The sequence below is a fragment of the Carassius auratus genome, chromosome 40 (assembly GCF_003368295.1).
Source record: "Carassius auratus strain Wakin chromosome 40, ASM336829v1, whole genome shotgun sequence".
Taxonomy (NCBI): domain Eukaryota; kingdom Metazoa; phylum Chordata; class Actinopteri; order Cypriniformes; family Cyprinidae; genus Carassius; species Carassius auratus.
The window spans coordinates 8,595,615-8,608,498 of NC_039282.1; the positions used below are offsets into that span (position 1 = coordinate 8,595,615).

Sequence of the window (12,884 nt, forward strand, 5' to 3'; positions counted from 1 at the left end):
CAAAGCCAGCACTCTCTCTTTGCGGCTCTATCCAGGGATTCTACAGGAAAGCTGATTATTCTCTGACAAAAGGCACCTGAGCAGAGGTTACTGCAGTTCTGCTTAGTAAGCGCACACGATGTGTTCTCTGAGCATCCAAGTGGACTTTACACTAGTTTCCAGTAAGAACCAGTTAGACAAACCTTTTCACTCAATGTCTAAACAGAACAAATGAGTTCTCAAAACTGATGACTCTAAAACTAGTGAACCCATTGAAATAATGCAGGAACCACAGCATATCTAGCACTCTGACCTTATCAGTTCTCAAAAAGCCTCATTATTTCATCCGCACTACAGCACACTGTATAGGTCAAACAACGAATATAATATGAAAGGGAACGTTCTAAATTAAAAAGAGAGCATAAGCACATGCTAAAGCACTCAGAACACCTTGACTGTCTATTCTGAAAAACATTCAATGCTAAACAGTTCGCTACACCCTGAAAAATTTGACACTACAGAAAGAAAGCCACCCAGATAGTTAAGTGAAGCATACAGATCTTATTTTAGTGATATGATGAATGTAGCTTAATTGCAAAAGCTCTGTGTTATGGCAGTTCAGAGATGGCAGACCTTGAGTTCGTGTGTGTAAAGGGCACATGCAATTGGATGTGCGTGTGTGTGCACAGCACGGGAGTGTTGAGCCAGCTGTCTCACGTACACACGCGTAGCCCCTTTGACAGAAGCGTTAATGAGATTTGGGCTGATCCTCAGAGGCCACACCCCTTAAGACGACTAGCAGAGCGTGTTCTTAGACCTAATGCCATGTTTTTGTTTACAGTCATCTAAATAAGGTCCTGAGCCACGGCACAATCTCATGTATACACAAGCACACACACACACACACAACAAGCAGGCAGAAGCAAAGGGATTTCCACTCTTTTGAGGGGAAGTTTTAGATTACACATTCACATTCCCTTGCCGGTATGAAGGAGTGACAGCTGGCACAGTAATCTCTGACTGCATGTGGCACTAATGCATGTAAAGCTTTGCTCAGCTCCTCCTCAGGAACCGCTTAAGCATAAACAACTACACAACCACAAAATTACCATTTAAATGCCACCTAATGATTGAAACTTTGTCAAATTTCTGGCATTTCAATTACCCTATTTCAGCCCTCCACAATAACAGAATAAATCTCAGGCTGAAGTCTAGACTGATTCTTGGGATGCTGAGGTAGCATCCAAGTCAAAGGATTGAGGCCCCTAAAAGCAGCAGAAGGGCCGTCACCTCCTCTATGTGCCAGTGTGCAGATTAAATCCATACTGCTGATGGGATTCCTGCTGACTGGCTGGCGGCAGCTCCATCAGAGCTCACCAGGGGCTGGCAAAGCAGCTACGTTTTAGAATGAGGCAGAGCGGTGGTCTCCAGAGCCCAGGCCTGCACACACCTGCCACACCTACAGCACAACGCTAAACAACAGCTGTCATGATGAAAGGTCCGAAGACATTAACTAGGGCTGCACGTTCTCAAGTTTTTCATTAACCGTTAACCGAGGCCCTTAGCGGTTAATACTCGGTTAACCATAGTGTGCCATAGTAACCATAACCATAGTAATTTCCGGACATTGGCCGAAAAAAAAATGGAATGTCCGACAAAATTTAATCTCTCCGGTCAAATTGTCCTATTAAAACTGCCTAATAATGCCGCCCATTAACACAATCTGAATTTGAGAATAAGCCTAAAATGTATAAGGCAAAAGGTAACAAGCAGACTCCGCGGCCGCCTCGCTAAGGCTATGACTATGATTATGTTTGACACGTACAATATTTGAAAATCGATAATTATTTATTTAAATTACATTTATATCTGAATTTATGTCAACCTATAGACTTTCAAATATCAAAATGTCATGAATTAATATGTATTTTTGTACAAAATGACATATAAACATATTTTCCTATTATACTTTGCCTGGAAACGCTTCCAACAAGGCGTCGGTTCTATTTCTAGCATGCACGCGTCGAGCCGCGCCTGAGCCGCGGGTCTCACGCAGGCAGTCGGCAAGCTCTAACCTGTTAACATGGGAACCGAATTAAAAACAGACAAGCCACGCAGCTGAGATGCTTTCGCCACGCATCCAGTGTGTCCTGACCGGCCTAATGATGCCCGGGTGTTGGCTGTTGAGATTACAACAACGAGGTTGTACTTGAAGTATATCTAAGCACTGTATTGCAATACTTGCATTTTGCCCCGTCACTCGTATTAGCCCGCTTCATATTAGAAAAATGACTTCTTCTTGTGGACATTACAAATGTCTGGGAGCGCTCTGGCGGTCTCTGGTGGTGCAAAAATGTATTACAACTAAATTCAATGCACGCTATTGACGTCACTTCACCGAGCAAAATGTTTCACTCGGTTACACAATTTTTAACGGTTAATCGGTTAACCGGTTAACCATGGACACCCCTAACATTAACAGTTATTAACAGAGCAGAATGATATTTACAAATATGAAATTTCACACACACACACTCATATATTTTTATGTATAAGTAGGTGTTTTTTTAAATTGCTTAAAACCCAGCAAAACTGAATATATTATTTCAATAACAGCAACAGCTCAACCTTTTTTGATAGATTGCAGTGCTAAGGAGATTTTGAAGTTGCGGTCCAAGTGAAGAATGAGCATTATTTAGACATCAGCTATGTGTAGATAATGCATTTTTTAATTAACTTGCAAATACAATAAAATCCCAAAGCCAAAGAAGGTAAGATCAATAACAAGATACAAGCCCTACAATCACATTTAGACAGCCCATAGCAAGCTGAGAGCACATTTTTGAGAGTCAACAGCAATAAGAAATCCCCTATATAGGAAGAAATCCCTGACCTGACCTATGAGCTCACACTAGGTACGTTTACATGGACACTTTTTGCTTCAATCTGAATCAACTCATTCTGATTGCCGAATCGGAACAGTGTTTACATGAACGCTAAATAAAGTGATCAGGTTGATATGCATGTTTATATGTCACAGGCTTCTGATCGGATTTACTCTTTTGATATGCGCACACTGCATGAACATACATAGCTTCCCGCTGTTGTCGAACACTGGTTTAAAAAGCACACTTGCTATTTATCTACTTTGGGTTCTAATAAGACAACAACCAGCACATAAACTGTTGTGCTGTGCTGCTTACTTTATAAACAAAAAAAAAAAATCATCTGTGGATGATAGTCTTAAACAAGGACTGGTGGGACATTGTGCTGCTCCACTTCACAGACACTGAGTGAAAGGGGTGTTTTATAATAACGGGACACTCATTTATGACACTTTATTTACCAGGAAGAACAGCTCGTTCTGTGTAATATGCTGTGTGTTTATTTTTTCACCAAACCCTCGCAGGCTTCAATCTGCCATGCTTTCAGTGCATAAACACAATGTGCTCTTGTATGAGTGACTCTATTATGCCTTTTGTAACTATATATAGCCTTTGTAAGATGTTGTGCAACCTGTGACCAAGATAAACATCACCAGGGATCCTGACACAGTTTTTTTATTTTTATAAATGAAACATTACTCTGTGATGAAGGTTAGTTACATTGGGTTAGTTACATTAACCCCCCCCCCCCCCCCCCCAAAAAAAAAAAAAATTAAATAAATGAAAAATAGCCAGGCAAGTAAATTTTAAAGTACATGAATAAATAAAATACAAAGAGCGGGCCAAGGAGAACAAAACCTCTTTGCATGCCCCAGAAAAGATTTTGAAAGGGTTCAAGTATCATTTCTGTATGACCAGCAGTTGAGCTCTATGCACTGAGAAAAGCCTAAGTAACTCAAACACTACAGATTCCATTCATGTGCTCTGTATGAAATCTGCCAAAGAGGAAAATAAACTGTTGAGGCAGGCAGTCAGCTTGTCACTGCCTCCAATTTTTCTCTATTGTCCTAATGAATCCAGTAGAAATGCATCAAGACGCCCCGTGGTATTCTACCAGTATTCACTAAAACTGCCCAGCATTTGCTTCCAGTCTAGCAGGACTATTCACATTCATGTTAGTGAATCTATTTGGAGTGGGAAGTTCACTTCCTTTCAACAGAACCAACAGTCATTTTTCAAGTAACATTCAACTTTCTAACAGAAAATTCACAAAACAAAGCATTTATAAATCAAGTGCAAGGATTTCATTTAATGCGAACTCAAAAACCTTGCACAGTGGCTACAAACTCTTTCGAGCCCATTGCAATGACATCTATCCTGATGGGACACAAAAGGGTTGTTTTATGTCCAGGCTTTGTCTAGACCTCTTACAGACATTGCCCAGTGATCTTTTCAGCTGTCAAACTCCCTGATAAATCCATACTGTATACTTCACTGCGGTCATAGGTTTACTAAAGTATGAACCCTCTTAAAATAAGATTATCATTATGTCTTTTAAACATACATATACATTCTATTGTTTGCCTTACACAGTGCTGCATGGATTTGTGAACTTACAGCTCCTCACGTTGTCTCTGTGACAGCACCATAGTGACGGGACGGGACGGGGCAGGGATGGGGATCAGGTGTAGCGTGTGCAGCAACTGCTATCTCCTTGGCAGGAGATCAGAGATAGGACACCGGGTCCGGCTTGCCGGGTGGTCAGCAGCTCACCCCAAACACTTCTTCTTAAAGACTGTCTCCAGGAACACCACACATTGACAGCCTGCAGGCATCTACCAGCCAGACAGTCCCTGCATCTGTGGAGGAAAAAAACACATTCGTCATTTTCAATAACAGACCTCCTGGAAACTAAACACAGTGCAGACGAGTAGTGGTCACACAGGCTTAAGACAAGTGTAAATATGCAACTGACCCCGTTCCTCTGAAGGTAGCTTTGGGGGCTAACACACATTTCATCAGGTGCTCCATCTGCTCTATTTCCCCCAGCACACATCTCATTCTAGCCTGTATTAAGTCCTCTCTTTCGGCTGCCATTTGGAGCGCTTTGTTACAGACTCCTGCTGCCCCTGTCGGGAGCTCTGAACACGTGTAAAAGGGACCGGTGACCCAGATTTTAGCATCAACCTACTTCTGTGCTCCAGTGAGATACACAGTTTGACAGCAACAAGCAGAACTCCAAATTTCTCTCTGCTATAAGAAAGATCACTATATAGTCGGGATGGCAAAAGTACTGATACTTTACAAAAATATTATAAAGGCTGGAGAGAGAGAGGACATGCACACACTACAAGCCAGAAGTTCACAACTGCTGGTCATCCCTGCCAACATGGCTGGGTATCGTCCACTACCTGATACATGATGCATATCTCACAGTACGATTAATGTAATGATTTATTAAAGTGTAAAAGTTCATTTTCTTTAAATTAAAAGTATAAACAGATTTTGCAAGGGGTGGGCGATACTCAGACTCGTAGGACTTGTATTTTAGCTAGAAACTAATATGACATGTTAAAAACCCATTCACTTCAGAGGATCCAGTGTGAGCAAGTTAAGTACAGCTGAATTTCTCCCTATCTGTTCAGATGAAGAAACAAATACATCTACATCTTGGATGGAATGAGGGTGAGTACATTTTCAGCAAGTTTTCATTTTTGGGTGAACACGTCCTGCACCTTCCAGTTTAAATGCAGTCAGATGTTATTCAAATGACAGTATCAAAAAGAAAAACAAAAAACAACCACAGAGTTTACTTCATTAATAACTTTGTAAATGTGAAATTTTAATTAAGAATTACTTCAAAAGGTACATGCCGTTATTCTCACTTAATTTAATACTTAGCTTAATATTTATATTTAAATAAATAAAGGTGTTTAAAAAGTATATTAGTTGCTATTACATGTTGTTTGAAATCATTATCAAGTATCAGTAAATTAACTGACACTGATACAAATTACTAAAAATGTTGGTATTGAGATGACCATAGTGGGTTTATGATACAGCATTACTCTACTCGCTGTTAAGGAAATAACATTGTGGAATTAAGAATATCATCCTGGAAAAAAAACTGCCTGACTATTAAACAACTAATCCAGCCTTTAGAATCTGTGCTCTCTGAGACGTGTGAGGGGAAACATTATATACCTCTAATGCTGCGTTCACACTAGGGATGGTATCGTTAAGGTTTTAACGGTATTACTACTCTTACTGATACTGCTTAACGGTCTGGTACTTTAACATTATTCTTATTGGTACTCTGGGTTGTGTTAGGCAAATGAATACTTTGCATTTCTCTGTCAGCACATAATGCACTTTTGAAAGATGCTTTGACGGATTGCTTGTGTTTCCGCCCTTACATGAAAAATGTTGTTGCACTTATGACAACCAGCGTTGTCTGCTTCAACTCTAGTGAAGTATAACCACACTTTGGAACGTTTTACTGTCTGCGGCATCGTCACTCTTTGTATTAAGCAGGAGTTTTCATATTGTTAGGGGCCATTCACAAATCGCGTCTAAAAACGCGTGGAAAACGCTAGGCACGCCGCTTTCTGATTTTTTTTTTGCCCCAAAGCCTTCAGGCACTTGCGCTCCTGAGGAGTCTGCCGTTGTTTAGCAACCATGACCTGTTCTCTCCATGAAGACGTGGAAATTTCAGCAATGGATAAATGGATTTGCAGTAGGGCTGGGCGATATATCTAACGATATGATCATGCGCATCTAATCAGTAAAGCTGCTTCCCTGATCACTGCTAAAATCGCCATCACCTGCTTATAATTGGAGTGGCATTTAATATACAGAGCCGTAGATCGCTGACAAGCTACGCCATATCGCGTTCAATATCGAAGGTGATTCATCCGCGATATTGAACGCGATATGGCGTAGCTTGTCAGCGATCTACGAAAATGTGGAAAAGTCCTGGATGCTCGATAAACATCAGCCATCTTGCAAACAGACAACCGCCTAGCACTTGCCCCTCCCACAAGAAGTGGATTTCGCTCTAGACGTGCGAATGCATTCAAAATGTTAAAGCTGCAAACTAGACGCAGTAGATAAGAATTTGACGCTCTATTCACGTTTGGTGTGAACACAGAATTATAGAGACCTGCATCTTGTTATAGGGGTCTATAGCACTACTCATGAAGAACAAGAGGTAAGCATACCGCATTCCTCAACCGAGCTCTGAACACTCCACATATTTACCCACACATAAATACAACAGGTTCAGCGCTGAGCCACAGGACAAGGAGACTAAAAAACAATGGTTAAGTGAGTTAACATGCTTTCAAAGCAAATATTATTAAGAAGAATCAAAGAACAATCTTTATCAGCAATTGTTTATCTGTAAATTGCCAGATCATGAGCACCACTTGAACTATGAACAACTAGAGAGGATCTGATATGCTGACAGGCCTGTAAGTGTTGGGCGATCTGCTCATTAGTCATATCATCCTATCATCAGCCTGTGAGATCACTGATACACAATATCATGCTAATTCGCTTAATTATTTACAGGGTAAGGCTAAAAGCAGCCTAATGTTAGAATCTCATGTCATAAAATAGTTTAATGACTGAATTTGTATTTAACATGATAATTTAACAAAAACTTTGTAAGTTACTAATTATAATGCTTACATTTCCTCAGTTATTAAAACATTTACATTATCAAAAAGAACATGGCTTCAGTCTATCACAAGTTTATGCACTATAAAAAACACTCCTGTTATAATCAGTGAAGCTATCTACACGGTATGATGATTAAATCTCTTTTAATTAAATTGCATGTACATTTGCACTTTGTTGTTAATGAGGAAAGAATTTGCGAGAGAGCAGAATTCAGTCCGCGAACAACAAAACTCCAGTGTTTCAGCAATGACTCATGACTGAACGCCTCTGATAGGCAATTGTATTCATAAATTCAATGGAACACTGTAAAAACGCAGAAAAAGATATATGATTGAACAAATAGGCCTTATTAATTAGATAGTAATGACGGGGCGCATGACTAAATTAAATTAAATCCCCAAAAAATGCAATTGTCATGCGTATCTTGTCAGGTAAGCAAGGTTCTGCTATCAGTAGTAAATCTCCATCCAAAAGGCAGAGAGCGCTTTTAGGCGGAAACTCCAAATACAACGCACAGAAGAAATCCAGAAATCCATATAGCTGAATAAACTAGATTTAACTGCTTTCATTGATTCAACATCACTAATAAACACAGGACTATGAAAATATATGGTTTATCTGAGTTCTTCTTACTATAATTTTTATTATAAATAAAGTATACAATACTGCAAAGGTCATCTATATAACCTGTTATGACTGCATAGAATACTACGAAATATGGGTACATTATTCTGTGTAGGAAGCCACATCATCTCACAGAAGGATTTATTTAAAACACATAATCGCAGAATAATTTCATAATCGCATTATGAAGAAGGATTTGCGTACCTTGTCAGTGAACTATGTAGTAGTAGCTGTCAGTGTAGTAGGCTAAATGCTGCACGTGATGTAGATTTACTACTAATCACAAAACCGGCTTTACTGACAAGATGCGCGTGACAATAACATTTGATTAATCTTGCAGACCTAATAGTATTATTAGCCTGATAATAATAATCGTCTTGCTATCATCAAAGAAATCAGCCACAGGCGATATCTCTGACTACCATCCATACACGATAATATCGTCTATTGGCACAACCCTACAGGCCTGTAATTACAATGGTTTAGATAATCACTGAAAAATACAGAGAAGCAGAATTTAAATGACCATGTCATGACATCCTCAGTAGTAGGGCTGCAAGATATATCTAAATTATCGAAATATCGCAAATGTAAATATTGCGATATGCATTTTGCAACGGCGTGCGATATCTGAATCATTTTAATATGCTACTTAAATCAAAATGTTGCAAAAGGTCAAAGTTTTAGTTTGCCGCATATAGCAGAGAATTGCTTGATGTTACACAGCATATCTTCAGTTCTGCCACACACGTGCAAATGCCCACCCACCCACACACACACACACACACACACCCACACACACACACACACGAGTTGATTCATCTTTCGCATCTCCTGCGAGTCTATGGTTTGAACAGACACATACACACCATATTAATTTTGACAGGCATTTTTGATCTAGTCTTAATCTTTATCTTGAGACGAAAATTCGTAATAGCCTTAGTCACATTTGAGTCATAGGTTTAGCCTAGTTTTGGTCGACAAAAAGTCATTGCATTTTTGTCAACTTTTAGTCATTACTTTTAGTCATTATTATTTTAGTCAAACTGCAGTTAACTATTTATTTTTATAGCGATTTTATATGTAGTTTTCAAACAAAAATAGTAACTGGATGTGTATCATTATACTGGATCCAGATTTAAAGGCACAGCAGGCTATAAATATGTGCTGCTGAATGTGTCACTAATGTTAACCAAACAAAAAAAAAAAAACAGCTATAACAAAGAATAATTATTTTACAGTTAATTCACACAGTGAACAAAAAGCAGTGTTATTTTACACTTAATTACTACATTTCTGTACCTGAATACTACAGTTTATTTTATCTATGCGTGTAAATTGTGTATTTGTTCTTTATACTGTTTTTGGTACCGTGACAACACTATTGCACAGACCTACTCCGTAGGCTTGCCAATCCCAGCAGCGTTACATGTGATGTGCACTGGACCTCTTTTCCCCTTTAAACTGAATGTTTTAACAGCAAGGGCAGCAGGAGACAATGCCAGGAATGTGAATGATATGCAAAGAGCAAGAAGAGCTCTTTATCCTCCATCTCATTCCTTCTTTGCTTTTGACGGTTTTATTGAAATGGGACCTATAACGACAGTAATGTAGCTCTTTCAGTCTTTGCCATGCAAAACATTAACAGCTGCTGAGGGAATCCAATTCAAGCAGTCCCAATTTACCAGTACCACCATATTTGTTGCTTCAAGTTACAATTTAATATGAGTGTGCTATGGGACTTCAACACTAACTGGAAACTTTGAAAATTAGATTAGGGTCAAAAAAGCGAGTTCAGGCCACAAAGAGCGTAATGAGCTCTTGCAATTATATAGCTTTCGTATATATACCGTTTTGTACCAATCTGAGCTGTAACATATAATCCTGGCCATTTCAGCATGTAAACAGGTTGAATCAAAATCAATGACAAGATGTTATTGATCCACCATCTTGAAATCTACATTTTAACACATCAAACATCAGAGCTTTTAGTTGCCATGGTGAAAGCATTACTGATCCCCATTGGCACTGAAACGCATTATGACCTCTTCTTTGCAGACGCACATCCAGTGAGCAAACCAAACTCGCCACACCACCTCCATCCCAGTCATCACAAACTGCCTGTTGGAACTCCACAAACACACAATTATCCTGCGTTATTCTGCCAAATGTTTGAAGGGCAACCGTCTGTGTGCAGCTGAACCACACAACGGAGACAAAAACAGTCCAGTAGTGATTATCCATTAATGCTATAAAAAGACCAACGCTGAGCACTAACAAGAGCATGTGATTAAGACAAAGAATGAAACAAAGAAATCCAGCATCATCTGCTGTATTCTGGTCTTCACTGTTTGGTTATCAGTATAAAGATAATGAGAGATATTCAACAAAGACCTAGACTATATAACTGAACAGAATGTTGATTCTTTAGTTTTAAGACAGATGGCAAAAGGAAACATCCTTCTTTGTGGAATTGTACAAGCTGGTAAAGACAGTCGGCCAATGTAACTTGAACTAAAAATCACTTTTCTCATTGCCTTGAAGGAATTGCCATGATTACCATCGCACTACATTAGAAAGATTTCTAAAGTGACTGCTGAAAATTCAACTATAACAATACAGGAATAAAGTACATTTTAAAAATATATTCAAATAGAAAGCTGGTATTTTATCCTGCATCATCATCATCTTTACTGTTTTATGATCAAACAAATGCAGACTTTATGAGAATTAAGGGATCTTTACACAGCTGACTGCTCTATGCCTGCTCAAAATGCTGCATTAAAGCCAGACTAAATTATGCCTGCTCAGACACACCTCAGCTCCCAGTGACAAAGTATGCAGTTGTCATTGGTGTGCGAACCCATTTAAGCCACCTCCAAGCAGCATTACACAGTCTGTGTAAAGACATGCCACTTTGGATGCACTTCTGTGCCATCTTTGCAATGTAAATTTGGCATAAGAAACTTTAATGTTACCAGTATTATGCTGTTCAGTGAATCCAATCCACAACATGCTTGCAATCATCAGCAACCATCCATGAAGCCTGTCAAACTAGAGAGGGAGTGTACAGCAAACTTGGCACAATCTCTTAAAACAATAACGATTAGAGAACGTCCAAAGCACACAAGGTTCCACATTTATTCAAAGCATTCACACCTTGATAAGCAACATGCACACGCTTGCCTTTTCAAAATGTTTACATTTGCATGCAAGATGCTGTTAGTTATGCAGTGAGCAGTCATTACATTAATTGCTTGCCTACATCGTTGGGCTGGAAAGAAGCCCACATTTACTGCAATGAAAGTACACATCATGACAGATCGTCACAGAGTCCAAATCTTCAGGTCGTCCCTTATGACATCATGTTTTATATACAAACGAGCTTAATAACTGTCAAAAACCTCTGTTATGTTTCATAACCTTGAACTAAACGAACAAATATGCTGTCCAGGTCGAGCCATCATCGTTTTTTGAGAAACAAAGTTGACTATTTTGAAGCTCGTTTGAATACTAAACAGATAACTAGTTATCGATTTTATCTAACTCCAAATATGTTGTCTAGGTAGAAAGTTCACTAGGTTTTGAAACACAGCCATCATTAACCTTATTCTCAACCGGTATGCAGCCAAAACGACCATAGGAATGATTTAATTTTCTGTATTTACCCAAAAGGAATTGCACACGGCAAGGTCAACCTTAAATATAACATGTACATAAGATTAAATAGAGGTATGTGTTGACACGGGCGTTAGCCAACTGTTGCTAGCTTAACATGACATTCATGAAACGACGTGTTGAGTCGCCGACAACATAAGGTTAACGTTACACCACTAACGAACCGCAAAAACTACAGACAGCAGCTGGATCATCATTTCGTGTATAGATTGATAACGTTCACAGAATACACACCCGTGGTGCTGTTGGCATATTCACGACTAAAGGAGAAAAAAACAAGCTGAAGTATTTCTCCAACGGCCGCGTCCGCCATTTTGAGACACGGAGAAACGGAGGCGCAAAAATTACAGCTACAACACTTCGACCGGCGATTTTTATCTAACACAACCGAAAAAAGAGACATACATGAGCTGTTCTTACCCTACAGATTCAGGACTGAATGTTATTCCTCAGAAGACGCTGGTAAGGAACTAAATTAGTGTTATTTTCGAGTTGAAAAGGGGGGCTGAAGTCTCAGGGTCTGCCTCCTTGCAGCGCCGCATTCGCTTCTACGGCACGTGAACGCGCATGGGCTGACTTCAGCAAGCGGAGGCGCGCACGCCCTTCAATCGCGCACCCTCCTTTCAAATACTGTGGGCGTTTCTTCAATAAATATTCACTTAGTATAATATAACTACAAAAACGGACCGTGAAAAATAATTTCTCAGACGAGGCACATCAATGACTTTAATCTGGGTACAAACACATAGCGTGACCTCTGTTTGTGAGAGTCTCAGCTAGAGTCACAGCGATGCTCATGCCAGGTGCACAAACCAGTTTACATTTTTCAGGCCTGGAGTGTAACTTTTTATTCACCCGAAGCAAAATACTTCTGTCTATTGGTTGTTATAGTCTTCATCAAGTTTATACACATAACTTAAAACTACTGTTCCTCTAAAACTTTAGATAATTAGTACATCTGTTTACTCTTTGAAAACAAAGTGTAAATGTTCTTTTAAGACACAGAATAGACAATATTTTAATTAATGTAATCAC

At 39.3% G+C, this 12,884-nt stretch overlaps 1 protein-coding gene across 2 annotated transcripts in view; it reads right to left on the reverse strand.

Moving 5' to 3' along the window:
* The window catches only part of LOC113058489 (lissencephaly-1 homolog A-like), a 35,058-nt gene extending 22,633 nt beyond the window's left edge, over nt 1-12,425 (reverse strand). The window contains exons 1-2 of one of the 2 annotated variants that reach the window (XM_026226432.1): nt 12,270-12,425; nt 4,482-4,723 (exon numbers count right to left, since the gene is read on the reverse strand). In XM_026226432.1, the coding sequence (XP_026082217.1) occupies nt 4,482-4,513 (32 nt within the window). In that variant the 5' untranslated portion in view covers nt 4,514-4,723; nt 12,270-12,425. Of the gene's footprint in view, nt 1-4,481; nt 4,724-12,083; nt 12,147-12,269 lie in introns of those variants that run through there. The other variant, XM_026226434.1, reaches the window with a different exon arrangement.
* Nucleotides 12,426-12,884: the final 459 nt, after the last annotated feature.